Below are 22,177 nucleotides of genomic sequence, written 5' to 3' on the forward strand. Positions count from 1 at the left end.
TGTGTCCTGCTTGTTTAGCCTTCTTCCTGTCTTTGGCTTTCTGGTGTCTTATCTGTCTGGTCCCTACCTTGCTTTGCGCCCTGTCCTGGTCTTGCCCTATGTATGTTTAGTCTCGTTCCTCTCTTGTCTTGTCTACTTGTCTGACCTTTGGTGCACTCCTTGTTCCATGTTTTCTGGGCACCCTTCTGTACCCTGCAGTCAGTATTACCTTTATGGGTGCCCTCTTGCACCTCCAGCTAAGTCCTGCCAGCTCCCAGAACGCATGAGCTTAATCAAAGGGGTAGGTGTCTGCTCAGGCAGAGGAACCCTGCACTGCCCTGTCCTTATGGCCTGTGCGACCGTGACAGGTGCTTTGCCCCCTGATGCTCTTTGGACACTGGCAAGTATACATTTTGTATAAGTATATATTTACATGCTTTTACTTTTCCAATTATTTTGAATGGGACTTGCATGGATTAATGGGAGTTTGTACTTCAACATGTTTCTACACTATATCCATTGAGAAGGGATGATTTGAATCTTCAGGGGATTCCCCTGTTTGATATATCAGTCCCTATAATACTCTTTAGAAGAATGCTTAGCTATAGTCCTATTTGTTCTTGTTTATCTTCGAGCATTCCTGCTTCTTGCTGGTGGTGCCACACACCGCGCTGGCTGCTGTTCGTGGTACTTTGACTCTTTTGGTGGCTTGGTGGTAGAGCTGCATAGGACTGCCTTGTATCCTACACCCATAAAGGCACTCGTGCTCGAGTAACCTGCCCTCAGCAGCAGTGGTTTGCAAGGAGGTGGGGGTAATCTGCACAGAGATACCAGGAGAAGCAGGAGGTTGCATGCTCCTGGGTAACTATCTTGCGAGCTTTAGGCAGCTGTTTAGATGTTTCAGAACTCAATGGTAAGAAATGGAAGAAAGCCTAAATGTTGAATTAATTATGGGACTAAGAATCAAAAAGACAAATAGCAATGGAGGTGGGAGAGGCTATTGCTTGTAATGCCCTGGTAAGGCTGAGACCATGTTGGTAACCCGCTGAATCAGTGCCATCAGGTTGGTGGCTGGGTACTGGGCAGTAGCCTGACTGGTTTTGGTGGCTGCATGGGGAGAGATGTTTCTGGGCGAGGGAGCTGATATGTGTTGGATTGAGTGTACAAACTTGAATACTCGACTGTATGAAACAATGGAGATGTAAAGAGGAAGTGAACAAAAGGTGACTTGGAAAAGACAAGGGGTCAGGCTCCTGTGGCTGGTACCTCCTATCTGTCCTTGGCTGTGTGACACAGAGGAACGGTGCACACTCTGGGGAGTCACTTGTTATCTACTGTATTACTATGTATGTTTGACCTTTTTCTGGACTAACTGGGCATCTGCTACTGTGTTACCTCTACAAGTTGTGGAATAAAAATTATTAAAAAAAAAAAATCCAATGATGAAGTTACTGTTGAGCTTCCAATACACTCAGCTCCTCTTCAAATGCCAAAAGGAGCTTGGAAATGTTCTGTGCTGGTGGCTGTTTACAATTAGTAAAACTATACATTGCCATATCTCTGCAAGCTTGTCACACATTTGTTGTCCATGGTTAGGATTTTAGTTGCCAGAGACTGGAAATCATGAAAAACAAAGTGAAAGCAGAGAAGTTCTTCAGCACCTTCTCCAGAAGAAGGAATTTCACTTGCTTGCTCTTTTACTTTTTGTATATGTATCAATATTGCCATTTTCACCTGCAGGCTATGGGTTTAATATTTGCAATACTATGGCGGCAATAGTATTGTTTGTTTCTCCCAGGTGCTCTGTCTCGCACCTTTTACTTCTCTTGTCTGCTCTCTCTCACATAGCCTATGATCTTCCTCTTACATTTTGGCCCAGGTTTTGCTATCTTTGCTCCTCTCTCTCACCAGATGCTGCTGTCATTTCAGGGTATGCCAGCTCGTTGGAGAGACTTCCATTCTGCCACCATCATCGGCACCAAAATGTATGTGTTTGGAGGCAGAGCTGATCGCTTCGGCCCTTTCCATTCAAACCATGAAATTTACTGCAACAAAATTAAAGTGTTCGACACAGATACAAACTGCTGGCTGGACTCGCCCCCAATGCAACAGCTTCCAGAAGGAAGAAGGAGCCATTCTGCATGTGAGTCCTCATAATCAATGTGAGACAGTAGGGGGGGCACAAGGAGGATCCTCTGTGTGTGAGCCCAGTGTGTCGGCTCCTCTTCATAGCCCTAGGAGAGAGTAGGGGGAACAAGGGGGATCCTCTGTGTGTGAGCCCAGTGTGTCGGCTCCTCTTCATAGCCCTAGGAGAGAGTAGGGGGAACAAGGGGGATCCTCTGTGTGTGAGCCCAGTGTGTCAGCTCCTCTTCATAGCCCTAGGAGAGAGTAGGGGGAACAAGGGGGATCCTCTGTGTGTGAGCCCAGTGTATCAGCTCCTCTTCATAGCCCTAGGAGAGAGTAGGGGGAACAAGGGGGATCCTCTGTGTGTGAGCCCAGTGTGTCAGCTCCTCTTCATAGCCCTAGGAGAGAGTAGGGGGAACAAGGGGGATCCTCTGTGTGTGAGCCCAGTGTATCAGCTCCTCTTCAGAGCCCTAGGAGAGAGTAAGGGGATCCTCTGTCTGTGAGCCCAGTGTGTCGGCTCCTCTTCATAGCCCTAGGAGAGAGTAGGGAACAAGGGGGATCCTCTGTGTGAGAGCCCAGTGTGTCAGCTCCTCTTCATAGCCCTAGGAGAGAGTAGGGGGAACAAGGGGGATCCTCTGTGTGTGCGCCCAGTGTATCAGCTCCTCTTCATAGCCCTAGGAGAGAGTAGGGAACAAGGGGGATCCTCTGTGTGTGAGCCCAGTGTGTCGGCTCCTCTTCATAGCCCAAGGAGAAAGTAGGGGGAACAAGGGGGATCCTCTGTGTGTGCGCCCAGTGTATCAGCTCCTCTTCATAGCCCTAGGAGAGAGTAGGGGGATCCTCTGTGTGAGCCCAGTGTGTCGGCTCCTCTTCATAGCCTTAGGAGAGAGTAGGGGGAACAAGGGGGATCCTCTGTGTGAGCCCAGTGTGTCGGCTCCTCTTCAGAGCCCTAGGAGAGAGTAGGGGGAACCTCTGTGTGTGAGCCCAGTGTGTCGGCTCCTCTTCATAGCCCTAGGAGAGAGTAGGGGGAACAAGGGGGATCCTCTGTGTGTGAGCCCCAGTGTATCAGCTCCTCTTCAGAGCCCTAGGAGAGAGTAAGGGGATCCTCTGTGTGTGAGCCCAGTGTGTCGGCTCCTCTTCATAGCCCTAGGAGAGAGTAGGGGGATCCTCTGTGTGAGCCCAGTGTGTCGGCTCCTCTTCAGAGCCCTAGGAGAGAGTAGAGGGAACAAGGGGGATCCTCTGTGTGTGAGCCCAGTGTGTCGGCTTCTCTTCAGAGCCCTAGGAGAGAGTAGAGGGAACAAGGGGGATCCTCTGTGTGTGAGCCCAGTGTATCGGCTCCTCTTCATAGCCCTAGGAGAGAGTAGGGGGAACAAGGGGGATCCTCTGTGTGTGAGCCCAGTGTGTCGGCTCCTCTTCAGAGCCCTAGGAGAGAGTAGGGGGAACAAGGGGGATCCTCTGTGTGTGAGCCCAGTGTGTCGGCTCCTCTTCAGAGCCCTAGGAGAGTGTAGGGGGAACAAGGGGGATCCTCTGTGTGTGAGCCCAGTGTGTCGGCTCCTCTTCATAGCCCTAGGAGAGAGTAGGGGGAACAAGGGGGATCCTCTGTGTGTGAGCCCAGTGTGTCAGCTCCTCTTCATAGCCCTAGGAGAGAGTAGGGGGAACAAGGGGGATCCTCTGTGTGTGAGCCCAGTGTATCAGCTCCTCTTCATAGCACTAGGAGAGCGTAGGGGGATCCCTCTGTGTGTGAGCCCAGTGTGTCAGCTCCTCTTCATAGCCTTAGGAGAGAGTAGGGGGAACAAGGGGGATCCTTTGTGTGTGAGCCCAGTGTGTCATCTCCTCTTCATAGCCCTAGGAGAGAGTCGGGGGATCCTCTGTGTGAGCCCAGTGTGTCTGCTCCTCTTCATAGCCTTACGAGAGAGTAGGGGGAACAAGGGGGATCCTCTGTGTGTGAGCCCAGTGTGTCAGCTCCTCTTCATAGCCCTAGGAGAGAGTAGGGGGAACAAGGGGGATCCTCTGTGTGTGAGCCCAGTGTGTCAGCTCCTCTTCATAGCCCTAGGAGAGAGTAGGGAACAAGGGGGATCCTCTGTGTGTGAGCCCAGTGTATCAGCTCCTCTTCATAGCCCTAGGAGAGAGTAGGGAACAAGGGGGATCCTCTGTGTGTGAGCCCAGGGTATCAGCTCCTCTTCATAGCCCTAGGAGAGAGTAGGGGGAACAAGGGGGATCCTCTGTGTGTGAGCCCAGTGTATCAGCTCCTCTTCAGAGCCCTAGGAGAGAGTAAGGGGATCCTCTGTGTGTGAGCCCAGTGTGTCGGCTCCTCTTCATAGCCCAAGGAGAAAGTAGGGGGAACAAGGGGGATCCTCTTTGTGTGCGCCCAGTGTATCAGCTCCTCTTCATAGCCCTAGGAGAGAGTAGGGGGATCCTCTGTGTGTGAGCCCAGTGTGTCGGCTCCTCTTCATAGCCCTAGGAGAGAGTAGGGGGATCCTCTGTGTGTGAGCCCAGTGTGTCGGCTTCTCTTCATAGCCCTAGGAGAGAGTAGGGGGAACAAGGGGGATCCTCTGTGTGTGAGCCCAGTGTGTCAGCTCCTCTTCATAGCCCTAGGAGAGAGTAGGGGGATCCTCTGTGTGTGAGCCCAGTGTGTCAGCTCCTCTTCATAGCCCTAGGAGAGAGTAGGGAACAAGGGGGATCCTCTGTGTGTGAGCCCAGTGTGTCAGCTCCTCTTCATAGCCCTAGGAGAGAGTAGGGGACAAGGGGGATCCTCTGTGTGTGAGCCCAGTGTGTCAGCTCCTCTTCATAGCCCTAGGAGAGAGTAGGGGGAACAAGGGGGATCCTCTGTGTGTGAGCCCAGTGTGTCAGCTCCTCTTCATAGCCCTAGGAGAGAGTAGGGGGAACAAGGGGGATCCTCTGTGTGTGAGCCCAGTGTGTCAGCTCCTCTTCATAGCCCTAGGAGAGAGTAGGGAACAAGGGGGATCCTCTGTGTGTGAGCCCAGTGTGTCAGCTCCTCTTCATAGCCCTAGGAGAGAGTAGGGGAACAAGGGGGATCCTCTGTGTGTGAGCCCAGTGTGTCAGCTCCTCTTCATAGCCCTAGGAGAGAGTAGGGGAACAAGGGGGATCCTCTGTGTGTGAGTCCAGTGTATCAGCTCCTCTTCATAGCCCTAGGAGAGAGTAGGGAACAAGGGGGATCCTCTGTGTGTGAGTCCAGTGTGTCGGCACTTCCTCAAAGTCCCAGGAGAGAGAATTAGGGTGGAACACAGAACTTCCATTCCGTCAGGACTTTGAAAACTATTTCTGATGTTATATATTTGTCATTTTCATATGTATCAGTGTGTGAATTGCTGTGTCTTTTTCACAGTGCATCCACTATCTGTACCTCTCATACAGGGCTCTCTCTGTGCAGATCTGTATACTATGTCTCTCATGTTTACTTTCTTTACAGTTGTACCCTGTGAATAGGTGTGTGTGGGTGTGTCTTTGCCTTCTACATTCAACTGTGTGTATATGTCTCAAATTTTCTCTTTGTGCATAGCTGCATTGTGTGTCAAGACTATGCTTCACTCTGAATGCTACTGCCAAAAATTGGCGGTGCCTGAAAAGTTAAATCTTTAAGAACATAAGAAATGCCATGCTAAGTCAGACCATCCGGACATACTAGAAATGTAAAGTTCCTGAATGGAATAAACATCTGTCTCATTGAGCAATTTGTTCAGGAACCAACAAGAGGGGGAGCTATTTTAGATCTAATTCTTAGTGGAACGCAGGATTTAGTGAGAGAGGTAACGGTGGTGGGGCCACTTGGCAATAGTAATCATAACATTATCAGATTTAAACTAATGACTGGAAGGGGAACAATAAGTAAATCTATAGCTCTAACACTAAATTTTCAAAAGGGAAACTGATAAAATGAGGAAAATAGAAAAAAACTGAAAGGTGCAGCTGCAAAGGTTAAAAGTGTACAACAGGCTTGGACATTGTTTAAAAATACAATCCTAGAGGCACAGTCCAGATGCATTCCACATATTAAAAAAGGCAGAAGGAAGACAAAACGATTACCATCATGCTTAAAAGGTGAGGTGAAAGAGGCTATTTTAGCCAAAACAAATCCTTCAAAAATTGAAGAAAATAGTAAAAAGCATAAGCATTGTCAAGCTAAGTGTAAAACATTGATAAGACAGGCGAAGAGAGAATTTGAAATGAAGTTGGCCGTAGAGGCAAAAGCTCATAATAAAAACTTTTTTTTAAAAAATATATCCGAAGCAGAAAACCTGCAAAGGAGTCGGTTGTACTGTTAGATGACCGAGGGGTTAAAAGGGCTCTTAGGGAAGATAATTTGTAGAAAGACTAAATGAATTCCTTGCCTCTGTTTTATACTAATGAGGATGTTGGGGAGATACATGTGCCTGGGTTGGTTTTCAAGGATGATGAGTCAGATGAACTGAACCAAATCACGGTAAACCTGGAAGAATTAGTATACTAGATTGACAAACTAAAGAGTAGCAAATCACCTGGACCAGATGGTATGCATCCTAGGGTACTGAAGGAACTTAAAAATGAAATTTCAGACCTATTAGTAAAAACTTGTAACCTATCATTAAAATCATCCATTGTACCTGAAGACTGGAGGGTGGCCAATGTAACCCCAATATTTTAAAAGGGCTCCAGGGGCGATCCGGGAAACTACAGACGGGTTAGCCTAACTTCAGTGCCAGGAAAAATAGTGGAAACTATTCTCAAGATCAAAATCACAGAACATATAGAAAGACAAGATTTAATGGAACAAATTCAGCATGGCTTTACCCAGGGCAAGTCTTGCCTCACAAATCTGCTTTTTTTTCGAAGGGATGAATAAATGTGGATAAAGGTGAACCAGTAGATGTAGTGTATTTGACAAAGTCCCTTATGAGAGGCTTCTAAGAAAATTAAAAAGTTATGGGATAGGTGGCAATGTTCTTTCATGGATTACAAACTGGCTAAAAGACAGGAAACAGAGTAGGATTTAATGATCAATTTTTTCAGTGGAAAAGGGTAAACAGTGGAGTGCCTCAGAGATCTGTATTTGGACTGGCGCTTTTCAATATATTTATAAATGATCTGGAAAGAAATACGACGAGTGAGATAATCAAATTTGCAGATGATACAAAATTATTCAGAGTAGTTAAATCACAAGCAGATACATTGGAGGAGGACCTTGTGAAACTGGAAAACTGGGCATCCAAATGGCAGATGAATTTAATACAATTATTCAATGTATAATGATACATGATGTTACAAAACTCAATAGAACTCAGTGTAAAAAAGCTACTAATTTTATTGTAAAAAGTTACTAACCTCGTTATAAGAAGCTACTAAGTTCACTGTGCAAAATATAATGATACATAATGTCACAAAGGACAATAAGCTAGCAAAGCTCCAATGCAAATCAGGAAGTCTACACCGATAGACCCCTCCGTTACTCTGTAAACCGGTGTGATATGTACGATGAACATAGGCATAGAAAAACAAATAAATAATAAACAATGTGGACAAGTACAAGGTGTTGCATTTAGGGAAAAATAACCCTTGCTGTAGTTACCCAATGTTAGGTTCCATATTAGGTGCTACCACCCAGGAAAAAGATCTGGGCATCATAGTGGATAATACAATAAAGCAAACAAAATGTTAGAAATTATTAGGAAGGGAATGCTGAATAAAATGGAAAATGACATAATGCCTCTATCACTCCACAGTGAAACCGCACCTTGAGAACTGTGTACAATTCTGGTCACTGCATCTCAAAAAAAGATATAGTTGCACTTGAGAAGGTACAGAGAAAGGCGACCAAGATGATAAAGGAGATGGAACAGCTCCCCTATGAGGAGAGATGTCAATCTGTTCTTTAATCTTTCGAATAATAGAAGGACTAGAGGGCACTCCACGAAGTTAGCAAGTAGCACATTTAAAGCAAATCGGAGAAAATTCTTTTTCACTCAACGCACAATTAAACTCTGGAATTTGTTGCCAGAGGATGTGGTTAGTGCAGTTAGTGTAGCTGGGTTAAAAAAGGTTTGGATAAGTTCTTGGAAGAGAAGTTCATTAACGGCTATTAATCAAGTTCACTTAGAGAATAGCCACTGCTATTAATTGGATCAGTAGCATGGGATCTTCTTAGTATTTGGATAATTGCCAGGTTCTTATGGCCTGGATTGGCCACTGTTGGAAACAGGATGCTGGGCTTGATGGACCCTTGGTCTGACCCAGTATGGCAAGTTCTTATGTTCTTATGAACTCAGTATCCTGTCTCTGTCGGAAACCTAGGAACATGACAGCAAAAAAAGACCCACATGGTCCATCTGTGCAATTTATCTAGCCTTACTATTCCCATCAGTCCATCAGAGATCCCTTGTATTTATCCCATGCTTTCTTGAATTCAGATATTGCTTTCTCTCCATTTCCACTGGGAGGATGTTCCACCCATCCACCACCCTCTATGTAAAGAAATAGTTCCTAAGATTACTCTAAATCTAGCCCCTTTCACCTTCATCGCATGACTCTTTCCATTAAAAGAGGCATGGAAACCGTAGGGGAGATATGACAGAGATTCAAATATCCCAATCTCGCCTTTCCTCTATTTAGATGTTCAAAAAGAAACTGAAAACCTGGCTCTTCAGCCAGATAATCTCCTCGCCCTTGCACTTACTCCCTCTATGAATCCCTCCAAGTTAAACATCCTAATGCACATTGTGGATTTCTTTCCTCTTAACTCTCCCGCTGGCTAAGTTAGTTCTTTCTTGTTACCCATCAATTACTCCCCCCTTCCCCTTCTTGATATCTCAGCAGGCATAGGCCTTCGTTTCCATCTTATTATTAAAGTTATTATTTTTAATATTATGTTGTTATATTATCATTTTATCATTATTATCATTACAACATTTTATGATAGTGTATTTCTAATGTTTCACATGTTTTATTGTTTCCGCATGTTCATTATACCCATGTTTCATTGTATCCGGCGACAGTTCAGTTTCATGTAAACCGGTGCGATATGTATCCTATACAGGAACATCTGTATATAAAAGTTAATAATAAATAAATAAAATCTTTAAGTCTATCCCCATATGCTTTAGAATGAAGACTTGAAGGTGCAGTCTCCAGAGCTGTACACAGTATTCAAAGTGAGGTTTCACCAGGGACCTATAGAGGGGCAATATCACCTCCCTTTTCCTACTGATCATTCCTCTCCCTAGGCAGCCAGGAATCTTTCTGGCTTTTGCAGTCACTTTATCCAGCTGTTTGGCCACCTTAAGATCATCAGATAGATCCTGCTTTTTTACCTCCAATACTGTACCTCTCCCTTAGATTTTTGCTTCCTAAATGCATTGCTCTGCATTTTTTAGCATCAAATCAGAAGAACATAAGATTTGCTATACGGGGTCAGACCAAGGGCCCATCAAGCCCAGTATCCTGTTTCCAACAGTGGCCAAGCCAAGGTCAAAAGTACCTCTCAGGATCCCAAGGGCTAGAAAGATTCCAAGCTTATACCAGGGATAAGAAGTGGATTTCTGCAACTCCACCTTAATAATAATTAATGGACTTTGCCTCCAGGAACTCGTCCAAGCATAAATTAATGTAGCTGTACTAATAGCTTTCACCATTTCTTCTGGGAACAGAAGAAGCTTAATTATGCGTTGAGTAAAAAAGTATTTTCTCTTATTAGTTTTAAATGTTTTACATAGTAACCTGTCTTCTGCAACCTGGACTATTGCAATTCCCTACTATTCAACTTACCTCTCACCACCATCTGACCACTACAAATCCTCCAAAATACAGCCGCCAGAATACTCACTGGAACTAAAAAATACGATCACATTACTCCTACACTTATTTCACTACACTGGCTCCCAATAAAATTCAGGATAGAATACAAAATACTATCCATATTACACAAACAAACTGGCTAAGTACATCTATAAAACTACACTCCCCAAACAAACTTCCGCTCAGCCAACAAAGATCTATTAAAGATTCCACCCTCTCATTCCAAACAACTTACCTCAACTCGGAAGAGAGCCATATCACTAGGAAGTCCCAAACTCTGGAACACCCTCCCAACCGAAGTTAGAACACAGCAAAATTTAAAAACCTTCAAAAAAGAACTAAAAACCTGGATGTTTACCAAAGCACCCAATGACGTTCAGATATTACTTCACTCCTACTGGCCCTATGCAAACCATATGGAACCAATGCAAACACATAATACATACATAACTGAAACCAAATAGTTTGAAATACAATCTGCGTTTATAAAGCCTACAATATTTGTTGACAATCACATGAATCTTTGGAAACTATGTTAAACATTGAAACTTTTGTAAACTGTTGTGATGGCGAAACTGAACGACGACAAATAAAATAAATAGCCTCATTGTGTGTCCCCTAGTCTGTACTCTTTGAAAGAACAACCAATTTAACGTTTACTTGTTCCATTCCATCCATTATTTTATAGACCTCTATCATATCTCCCCTCGGCCGTCTCTTCTCCAAGCTGAAATGTCCTAACCTCTTTAGCAATGACAGAGAGGAGCAACCAGGAGGCGGTGTAGCGCTTTGTCTGGGATGGCATAGAGTCCAACAGGATAAACATCCTATACGAGACTAAATGCCCAATCGAATATTTATGGGTAGAAATCCTGTTTGTTGGGGAAGACTATAGTGATAGGAGTATACTACCGTCCACCTGGTCAAGATGGTGAGACTGACAGTGAAATGCTAAGAGAAATTAGGGAAGCTAACCAAATTGGTAGTGCGGTAATAATGAGAGACTTCAATTACCACTAGATAGACGTCATGTAACTATAATTTTCTTATGATTTATCTTAATGTGTTATTATTTATGGAGCCATCATAACACCTGCGGGCATACCAGCATATTTTAGCTTAAGGTCTTGCCACTTCAGGTCGTGTTTAATCATTGGCCCAAGTCCTTTATTCTTTTGCGTATTTTTTCTAATATTTTTTTCAAGTTTTTTTTTATAAAATCTTGTATCGGGGTAATCCCTTCCTTGGTGTGTCTCAAGGTATCAAGGAAATTTTTAAAGTCCAGTCCGAGGCGCGTTTCGCATCGCTGCTTCAGGGACTGAAACGAGTACACTCCGCTTTTGTATTTAACAGGTGTAGTTGCCCCGTTACTAGTTTACTTGCTTTCAGTTATTTGTTTTTACTTTCTGCAAAGGACAGATATTTTTGTTATTCAAAAGCCGTACAGCACATATGGAATTGAAATATTTGGCACATACCTGGGTAAAGTTGAGTGGAAAACAACAGTGAACTCACCCGACCTTGCCGCCGTTTCCTCTTACCGGCGTCTGAGCAAAGTTGCCGCGAGAGTCTCGCTGATTTTATGCGATTTTACTTGTCGCAGCTGTGTGAAATCAGCCCACTTCAGGTGTGTGTGTGACATTTACATGAAATGGACCCATTCTATTTCTTTGAGTCCATTGGGGTGTACTGTATTTAGTGTAAAAATCCATCGTTGTTCACTTTGACGTAGACGTTGTATTCTGTCACCTCTCCTCCAGTGTGCAGGTATTACTTCCAACACAGTCCATTTGATTTCAGCAAAAGTGTGTTTGAGTTCAATAAAGTGTGTGACCAATGGCTCCTCAATTCTTCCTGTTTTTAAGCAGCACTTGTGTTCTGTTAAGCGGATGCGAATGGGACGCTTTGTCATGCCCACGTAAGTTAGTGGGCAGGGGCAGAATATGGCGTAGATGACACATGAAGTTCTGCAAGAAAATTGAGGTAGTGAAAGCAAGTAAACTAGTAACGGGGCAACTACACCTGTTAAATACAAAAGCGGAGTGTACTCGTTTCAGTCCCTGAAGCAGCGATGCGAAACGCGCGTCGGACCGGACTTAAAAAATTTCCTTGATACCTTGAGACACACCAAGGAAGGGATTACCCCGATACAAGATTTTATAAAAAAACTTGAAAAAAATATTAGAAAAAATACGCAAAAGAATAAAGGACTTGGGCCAATGATTAAACACGACCTGAAGTGGCAAGACCTTAAGCTAAAATATGCTGGTATGCCCGCAGGTGTTATGATGGCTCCATAAATAATAACACATTAAGATAAATCATAAGAAAATTATAGTTACATGACTTCTATCTAGTGAGAATTGCACTCGTTGTGTCCAAATATATAACTGTTCATAGTGTGAGACTTCAGTTACCCCAATATAGACTGGGTAAATGTATCATCGGGACACGCTAGAGAGATAACATTCCTGGATGGAATAAATGATAGCTTTATGGAGCAATTGGTTCAGGAACCGACGAGAGAGGGAGCAATTTTAGATCTAATTCTCAGTGGAGCACAGGACTTGGTGAGAGAGGTAACTGTGGTGGGGCCGCATGGCAATAGTGATCATAATATGATCAAAGAAGATTTAATGACTGAAAGGGGACGTTAGGTAAATCCACGGCTCTAGCACTAAACTTTCAAAAGGGAAACTTTGATAAAATGAGAAAAATGAAACGTGCAGCTATAAATGAAAAAAGTGTGCAACAGGCGTGGGCACTGTTTAAAAAAAAAAAATCCTAGAAGCACAGACCAGAAGTATTCCATGCATTAAGAAAGGGGGAAGGAAGGCAAAACGATTACCGGCATGGTTAAAAGGGGAGGTGAAAGAGGCTATTTTAGCCAAAAGATTGAGTTCTGGGTCTAGGTGGACCCCAAGGTCTCTAACTTTTATACTAAGTTTGAGTTGTAGATTATCAAAATGTAATTTATTCTTATTGTCGTTTGACAATGGTTGTCATGATGCCTCTGTATCGCTCCATGGTGAGACTGCACCTTGAATACTGTGTGCAGTTCTGGTCATTGCATCTCAAAAAAGATATAATTGCGATGGAGAAAGTGCAGAGAAGGGACATGGAAAGGCTGCCCTATGAGGAAGGGGCTGTTCAGTTTGGAGAAGAGACAACGGCATGGTATATGATAGAAGTCTGCAAAATCATGAAAGGACTTGAACACGTTAATGTTACGGAGAGGCAGTTACCTTCTGCTAACGGTAGTAACTGCCGCTCCGTGCAGGTTACCCTCATGTTTCTGTTAAGGGCAGTAACTGCCGCTCTGTGCAGGTTACCCCCATGTTTCTGTTAAGGGCAGTAACTGCCGCTCTGTGCAGCTTACCCCCATGTTTCTGTTAAGGGCAGTAACTGCCGCTCTGTGCAGGTTACCCCCATGTTTCTGTTAAGGGCAGTAACTGCCGCTCTGTGCAGGTTACCCCCATGTTTCTGTTAAGGGCAGTAACTGCCGCTCTGTGCAGGTTACCCCCATGTTTCTGTTAAGGGTAGTAACTGCCGCTCCGTGCAGGTTACCCCCATGTTTCTGTTAAGGGCAGTAACTGCCGCTCTGTGCAGGTTACCCCCATGTTTCTGTTAAGGGCAGTAACTGCCGCTCTGTGCAGGTTACCCCCATGTTTCTGTTAAGGGCAGTAACTGCTGCTCCATGCAGGTTACCCCCATGTTTCTGTTAAGGGCAGTAACTGCTGCTCTGTGCAGGTTACCCCCATGTTTCTGTTAAGGGCAGTAACTGCTGCTCCATGCAGGTTACCCCCATGTTTCTGTTAAGGGCAGTAACTGCCGCTCCATGCAGGTTACCCCCATGCATTCTGTTAAGGGCAGTAACTGCCGCTCCATGCAGGTTACCCCCATGCATTCTGTTAAGGGCAGTAACTGCTGCTCTGTGCAGGTTACTCCCATGTTTCTGTTAAGGGCAGTAACTGCTGCTCCATGCAGGTTACCCCCATGCATTCTGTTAAGGATAGTAACTGCCGCTCCGTGCAGGTTATCCCCATGTTTCTGTTAAAGATAGTAACTGTCGCTCCGTGCAGGTTATCCCCATGTTTCTGTTAAGGGCAGTAACTGCTGCTCCGTGCAGGTTACCCCCATGCATTCTGTTAAGGGCAGTAACTGCCGCTCCGTGCAGGTTATCCCCATGTTTCTGTTAAGGGTAGTAACTGCTGCTCCGTGCAGGTTACCCCCATGTTTCTGTTAAGGACAGTAACTGCCGCTCCGTGCAGGTTACCCCCATGTTTCTGTTAAGGGCAGTAACTGCCGCTCCATGCAGGTTACCCCCATGCATTCTGTTAAGGGTAGTAACTGCTGCTCTGTGCAGGTTACCCCCATGTTTCTGTTAAGGGTAGTAACTGCTGCTCCGTGCAGGTTACTCCCATGTTTCTGTTAAGGGTAGTAACTGCTGCTCCGTGCAGGTTACTCCCATGTTTCTGTTAAGGGTAGTAACTGCTGCTCTGTGCAGGTTACTCCCATGTTTCTGTTAAGGGCAGTAACTGCTGCTCTGTGCAGGTTACTCCCATGTTTCTGTTAAGGGCAGTAACTGCTGCTCCATGCAGGTTACCCCCATGCATTCTGTTAAGGGTAGTAACTGCTGCTCCGTGCATGTTACTCCCATGCTTATTGTAACTGTATTGCTATATAATTTCAATTTGTTTAAGATGTTATTGAATTAAATTTTCATACTTTGTTACTTAAAGTTTGCTTAGATGTTTCTTGTTCTATGTAAAGCCCACTGGCAAATTTTTATTGTTCACTGTAAACCGGTTTGATTTGTATCCAATGCAAGAAGATTGGTATATAAAAGCTAAAAATAAATAAATGTAAATTGGTTATTTACTTTCTCAGATAATAGAAGGACCAGGGGGCACTCCATGAAGTTAGCAAGTAGCTCATTTAAAACAAGTGGAAGAAAATTCTTTTTCACTCTGTGCATAATTTAGCTCTGGAATTTGTTGCCAGAGGTCGTAATTACAGCAGTTAGTGTAACTGGGTTTAGAAAAAGTTTAGATAAGTTCCTAGAGGAAAAATCCATAAACCGCTATTAAGGTAATTAAGCAATAGTAGCTTGTGATCTATGTAATGTTTGGGTACTTGCCAGGTTCTTATGGCCTTGATTGGCCACTGTTGGAAACAGGATGCTGGGCTTGATGGACCCTTGGTCTGACCCAGTATGGCATTTTCTTATGTTCTTATGTATTTCTCTGTCTCCTGCAGATGATAGAGGTGCAAACCTGCATGTCTAGTTTAAAAAAAAAAAGAGAGAGAGAGAAATATTTAGGAGGAGATTAGAGTGAGTTTAGGTGAAGAATAGAAGAGCTCTCTGAGGTAGTAGGTTCCTTCGTGGGCCATCCCTAAGGTCAAGCAGGGTGAGCAGTGGGCTGGTGATCCCTTTTCTGCTTTAGCCCGCAACATCCAGGGGTCCTGGTTCCCTCCATTCTCTGAGGTCGTCTTCTCTGAGGTTCCAGTCAACAGCTTGCAGCAGGGAATTGTTTCATTTTATTTTTTTGCGTGCTGGACGGACTGTATCTTTAAAAAAAAAACAAACAAACAAGTGTCTGAATTAGAGATGCAGGCCACGGTGTTGGGGAAGGAAACTTTTGTGTGCAGGGCTGCCGATATTGAGTTTTTTCCTGAGGTACCTTGTGCTGCTGCAGGAAGCAGACCGTACCGCGTGGTCTCCCCCCAATGGCGTTAGCATTGGAGCATGCAAAAATTTGCAGGGTCTGCGGCGGTGCTCATTCGTGACTTAGTTCGGCCGCATGTTGTGCGAATTGTGCCGCGACAGACAGGAGAGCTACCCTATGCCAGGGCCCTGAGAGGGAGGCCTCTGGGGGAGATTTTGCTGCTAGAATCAGAAGGGCCAGGCAGGGCACGATACAAGGTCCTGTTTAGAGGCCCAGGGCTCCCCTCCCCCTCTGTCTCCAGCAATGCAGGCTGGGACTGAAGATCCAGAGGGAGGAAAGTCTGAAAATTCCTGAGGCTGGGGACAATGAGGGAGAAGATTTCTCCACAGAATTTTTTACTCATGCACGAAGCTTATTTGGCCAGGAGATGTGCAGGAAGTAAATGGTCCTGGAACCAAAAATGGTAGCCCAGTCCTAAGAGCGAAAAGGTCCCTGGCCAGGGGTTCCGGGGACCCTTCTCTGCCGGTTGGGTCTTAGTAACCCGGATGGGGCTCTGGAATCAGATGACTCGGATGACTGGCTGGTCGATCCGGATGGGGCTCTGGAATCAGATGATTCGGATGCCTGGCTGGTCGATCCGGATGAGGATCTGGAATCAGATGATTCGGATGCCTGGCTGGTCGATCCGGATGGGGCTCTGGAATCAGATGATTCGGATGACTGGCTGGTCGATCCGGATGGGGCTCTGGAATCAGATGATTCGGATGACTGGCTGGTCGATCCGGATGAGGATCTGGAATCAGATGATTCGGATGACTGGCTGGTCGATCCGGATGGGGTTCTGGAATCAGATGATTCGGATGACTGGCTGGTCGATCCGGATGGGGCTCTGGAATCAGATGATTTGGATGACTGGCTGGTCGATCCGGATGGGGCTCTGGAATCAGATGATTCGGATGACTGGCTGGTCGATCCGGATGGGGCTCTGGAATCAGATGATTCGGATGACTGGCTGGTCGATCCGGATGGGGCTCTGGAATCAGATGATTCGGATGACTGGCTGGTCGATCCGGATGAGGCTCTGGAATCAGATGATTCGGATGCCTGGCTGGTCGATCCGGATGAGGATCTGGAATCAGATGACTCGGATGACTGGCTGGTCGATCCGGATGGGGCTCTGGAATCAGATGACTCGGATGACTGGCTGGTCGATCCGGATGGGGCCCTGGAATCAGATGATTCGGATGCCTGGCTGGTTGATCCGGATGGGGCTCTGGAATCAGATGACTCGGATGACTGGCTGGTCGATCTGGATGGGGCTCTGGAATCAGATGATTCGGATGACTGGCTGGTCGATCCGGATGGGGCTCTGGAATCAGATGATTCGGATGACTGGCTGGTCGATCCGGATGAGGATCTGGCAGATACAGACCCTGTTAGTAGCCAGGGAGATGATTCAGCTGACCACGAGCCAGGAAAGAACCGGAACAAATCTGGAGATTTGTCTGAATCTGAGGAGATCCCTATTGCGGATGGGGATGTCCCGCGAATGGTCCTCTTTCATAAAGAGTTGAAGCTCCTTATTCTTAACATCCTGAAGGTGCTGAGAGTGAAGATGCTTCATGAGGATTCGGATATTGGAGTAGATCCGGTTCTGGACGGTCTTCAGGGTCCCCCTGTGGCATTCCCGTTACCTAAGAAAGTTAAGAAATTAGTAGATAGAGTAGAATGCTCCAGAAGCTGGACTAAAGGTAGCAAGGGCAATGGCGAAGTTATATCCCTTAACTGAGGATATTTTTGCAGCTCTTGATATTGGCCAAAGGTAGTTGCCCTTGGTGTTGATAGTCACCAAGAAGACCACCATCCCTTTTGCGGGCTCAGCCGCGCTTAAGGATGTTCAGGATCAGAAACTGGAAATTCAGTAGAAAAGGGTATTTGAGGTCCCAGCCTTAAGCCTGCGAGCATCCATCTGTGTTAGCCTGATGCAGAGGGCCTGTTTGCAATGGGCGCAGAAGGCTCAGAGGAAGGCAAGGAGCACAGAGGATGATTCTGAAATGGCGGCCCAGTTAGAAGCTGGGATTGCGGATGTGGCAGATGCTTTATATGATTTGATAAGGACCTCGGCCAGGAATATGGTATCTATGGTATCAGCTTGTCACCTTATGTGGATTTGCAATTGGTCAGAAGAGATATGGTTCAAATCACAGCTGTGTAATCTCCCTTTTAAGAGGAGACTGCTTTTTGGAGAAGATCTGGAGCATTTAATGTAGCAGTTAGGAGAGTTGAAAGGAAATAAACTACCTGAGGATAAGAAGAGCAGTAGGAAGTCTTTTCTAGCTCAGTCATGGTTTCGGGATGTGAGGCATTTTGTCCCAGCAAAGGTTCTTTGTTCCCTGTACGTACCAGGATCAGTCCAGACGGTGGGTTATGTCCCCCGTCCAGCAGATGGAGTCAGACAAAAAACTCGAGGAGGGGGAGGTCCTATATAACCTCCCTGCCCTCACCTCAGACCTCAGTATCGTCTGACTCCAGCAGATGTGAGCAGGGGACGTTTTGTCCCCAGCACCTGAGTTTAGGTTCTCTAGGCTCACTGGAGGGATCAAAAAAAAAAAAAAAGGGTAAAAGATATTTTGCAGCCTGGAGGGACGGAGCTACCCTCCTCCAGGGAGCAGGGTTCTTGCTGACAGGCCTGTTTTCCTCAGCTTCAGGTCGATACAGTAACGTGCAGTTAAAGATTGCCCGTCTGTAACGTGCTGGGAGCGCACAATACAGACGAGTAAGGCCATCCAGCGATACAGTCTCCAGTTTCACGCGTCCTTAGCGCTTCCTAAAATAGACTCATAACCCTTTCCGCACCCAGCATGTAAATGAACGAAAAAGCTGTATAATGAAGGAATTAGCTATTCCCCTCCGATACTGTAACGGGCGCTGATACTATCTCCTCAGTAACCCGCTGTTTTGCCGCGGCCTTAACGTGTTAGTTTACCGCCTCCCCCTAGTAGGAGTTAGTGTAGTGTAGTGTAAAAAACATTGCTTACCCGCCCTGGTCCCGTCCGGTCTCCGGTCCAGCCCGTCCGGTCTCCGGTGTAGCCCCAGTCCGGTCTCCTGCAGCCCGTCCGGTCCCCTCCTCCCGAAGCAAAAAAAAACAAAAAACGAAAAAGTAGCAAGGCTCGGGCCTGCTACGGCAGTCCCTTCTCCCTTCCTCCCGATTTCGCACGGCCATTCATCCAGGCAGAGGGAACCGGTGGCGAAAACGGCCCTCGGTTCCCTCTGCCTGGATGAATGCACGGCCACCGGCAGTGAAGGAATGGCCGTGCGATTTCAGCGCTGAAGGCAGCAACCCCCACCGGCAGGCGCGCATTCACTGCCGGTGGGGGTTGCCGGAGGCCGCTTTCGCTGCCAGCTCCCTCCGCCTGAATTAATGCGCGCCTGTGCGACCCGGCCTCGTTTGAACACGCGCCCACCCGCCCCCCGGATCCCGCTGCCGCGCCCGCCCAATCGAACACGCGCCTACCCGCCCGCGGCCTCGATCGAACACCCGGCTCCCGCCGCCGGCCGCCTGGACCCACGCCGCTACCTGGATGACCGCATGAAAGTGACAGGTATTTAAAAAAAAAAATTTTTTAACACTCAGGTTTTTACATATTTTTGTTTTGGTTTTTTTTTACACTTCCTGGTACCTGTCATTTGAAATGACATTTGAAATGGCAGGTACCAGCGCACCCAGGTTACTGTATAGGCGCTGTATTAAGCGCCTATACAGTAAAATGGGTTACGCGGGCATAACCCTTCCCTAACGCTTTAAAGCCGCGGCATGCATTTGCATGCGATTAGAAGAGAGTATCGGGGACTAAGTGAAGAGAACTGTGCGTGCGGGGAGGAAGGGTGCGCCTGACACTGCCGCACTGTTTCTACCGCGGCCTTACTGTATCGACCTGCTTGTTTTCTCTCTCTCTCCCGCCCTTCCTGCCGGTTTGTGGGGTGAGTCTTGTTCTTTTTTTTTCTCCTTTCCTTTACAGCTTGCTGGTTCCCCCGGACCGCGCCAGATCCTTTGGGGTGCATGCTAATGGGGCTAGCCACCCCCCCCTCGCTCCCGACCAGCGGCCCCGCGACGTTCCATTCCCCGGCGGCTCCTTCCGGTGGGGGGGGGGGGACATAGATCCGCGAGCGCGAGGGCCGGCTCAGAGGGAACGCGAAGCTTGGAACCGCATCTTTTTCGCCGCTACCTCCCCCACCCCCCACCCCCCCTGGCGCCGGGGGATGCCGAGAGCTCCTTGCTCCGCCTGCGGTCGGCAGGGGAGCCGGCTCTCGCGGGAGGGACTTTGTACCAGCTGTCTGCCGGCCGAAGATGGCAGTTCGCTCCTGGGGGATGGTAACGCCCGCGGGGAGGACTGCGTGGCGCGTAAGCGGCAGACCCCGTTCCCGCTGAGTGCGGAGACGGCGGCCATCTTGCTTTCAGAGGAGGAGGCCGGCGCTTCGGTGCAGGACCCTGGGGACCCGGTCTTGGCCGGGCCAGCTATGGAGCAGGGAGCTGCCTCGGGGGGGGACGACGACACCGGGGGGAGCCCATTCCGGGGCTACCCCTGTTTTCGCCCGAATTCATGGTGCTGATGCATCAGGCTTTCCTGCAGAGCAGGAACCTCTTACCCCCCTTGCTAATGGGGCCCCTTCCCCCCAAGATGGCACGCACGGGACCCTCCCTCGGGGAGCTACAGCCACAGGCCAATGCCCAGCCATCCTCGCTGATGCCGTGTACCCCCAGGGACCCCCCTGGGGCTTCGGATGACTGGGCCCCCCAGGGGGGAGACCCTTCCCTGGTGGGGGATGATCCCACCCTGGCGTCCCAGGTGGAGGGCGACGATCCGAGGGTCCTCCGCATTTTTCAGGCGGCTGAGTTGGATGACCTTATCCCTTACATTTTACAGGAGATGGACATTGATCCCCCCCGGAGCCCGTGGGAGCGGATCCCGGGACGAAGAAGGGGGACCCGCTTTTAGCGGGGCTCAAGCCTCGCTCCAAGGCTTTCCTGACACATCCCACCTTCTTACAGTTAATCTCTTGAGAGTGGGATACGCCGGAGGCCACGCTCCGGGTCGGCAGGGCGATGGAGAAACTCTACCCCCTCCCGGAGGACTTCCTCGAGCTGCTAAAAGTACCGGCCGTGGATTCCGCCGTCTCGGCTGTCACAAAGAGTACCACGATCCCAGTTATGGGCGGCACCGCGTTAAGGGACCTCCAGGACAGAAAGCTGGAGGTATATCTCAAGAGAGTCTTGGAGGTCTCAGCGCTGAGAATGCGAGCGGCCATCTGTAGCTCCCTGGCGCAGCGAGCGGGCCTTCGTTGGGTGCAGCAGCTCCTCACCTCCCAGACCCTGCCGCCCGTGGAGGCCCTGCAGGCGGATAGACTTGAGGCTGTGATGGCATATGGGGCGGACGCTCTATATGACCTTCTCCGAGTCTTGTCACGCTCCATGGTAGCGGCGGTTTCGGCCCGTCGTCTCTTGTGGCTCCGAAATTGGTCGGCAGATGCCTCATCAAAAGCTCGCCTAGGGTCGCTTCCTTTTAAGGACAAGTTCCTCTTCGGAGAAGGCCTGGACCAAATCAAGTCCCTCAATGAAAATGTGGTACATAAGCTTCCGGAGGATAGGCCTCGCTCCTCGAGGCCCTTTGGGCCATCTGCAAGGAATAGGTACCGGAACCAGCACCGGGCACGCACGGCGAGACAGCAACAGCAGCCTCCCAGGGGCCTGTCCTTTCGTTCACATCACTGGAACCGGTCCTTTCGAGGGCGCAGGCCAGGCAAGGAGGGCCGGGGGTCGGGTCCCTTCTCGAAGACTTCTCAATCATGCCAGGCAGGCCCACAATCCGACCCCCACGGATAGGGGGCCGGATTGCTCTATTCTACAAAGAGTGGCTACGGATCAGTGGGTCCTGGATACTCTAAGGCACAGCTACGTGTTGGATTTTGCCCGAGTGCCCAGGGACAGGTTCCTGTTTTCTCCTTGCGGATCCCTCCTCAAGAGAAGGGCCATCTGCCAGACACTCGAGCGCCTACGGGCATTGGGGGCGATAGTTCCAGTGGGCTCTGAACTGGGCCGACGACATTACTCCATCTATTTCGTGGTGCCGAAGAAGGAGGGCGTCTTCCGTCCCATTCTGGATCTCAAGACGGTGAACAAGTCCCTCCGGGTCCCGCACTTCCGCATGGAAACCCTCCGGTCGGTGCTGGCGGCGGTCCACCTGGGGGAATTCCTCGCCTCATTGGACCTCACGGAAGCGTACCTCCATATCCCGATTCATCGGGATTACCAGCGCTATCTTCGCTTCAAGATCCTGGGGCAGCATTTTCAGTTCCGAGCCCTCCCCTTCGGTTTGGCGACAGCTCCACGTGTGTTTACCAAGATCATGGTGGTGGTGGCAGCGGACCTTCGCAGGGAAAGGGATCCTGGTCCACCCGTATCTGGACGACTGGCTCATTCGGGCAAAATCGCTGACCCAGGCCCTCCAGGCAGTGGACCGGGTAGTACAACGCTTGCGGACCCTGGGGTGGATAATCAACTTCGGCAAGAGCAACCTTACGCCATCCCAGTCGCTGGATTTTCTGGGCGCACACTTCGACACAAA

The 22,177-nt window shown here is 48.2% G+C and overlaps 1 protein-coding gene across 4 annotated transcripts in view; it reads left to right on the forward strand.

Annotated features, from left to right (window-relative positions):
- KLHDC3 (kelch domain containing 3) overlaps positions 1 to 22,177 on the forward strand; it is a 243,539-nt gene that overhangs the window by 69,324 nt on the left and 152,038 nt on the right. For 3 of the 4 annotated variants that reach the window (XR_003855303.1, XM_029592785.1, XM_029592783.1), the window contains exon 6: positions 1,891 to 2,122. Coding sequence is in view for 3 of the 4 variants with exons in the window: in XM_029592785.1 (XP_029448645.1) it covers positions 1,891 to 2,122 (232 nt within the window). In the remaining variant the exon portion in view is untranslated. The remainder of the gene's footprint in view (positions 1 to 1,890; positions 2,123 to 22,177) is intronic. The other variant, XM_029592784.1, reaches the window with a different exon arrangement.

This window comes from Rhinatrema bivittatum, chromosome 3, assembly GCF_901001135.1.
Source record: "Rhinatrema bivittatum chromosome 3, aRhiBiv1.1, whole genome shotgun sequence".
NCBI lineage: Eukaryota > Metazoa > Chordata > Amphibia > Gymnophiona > Rhinatrematidae > Rhinatrema > Rhinatrema bivittatum.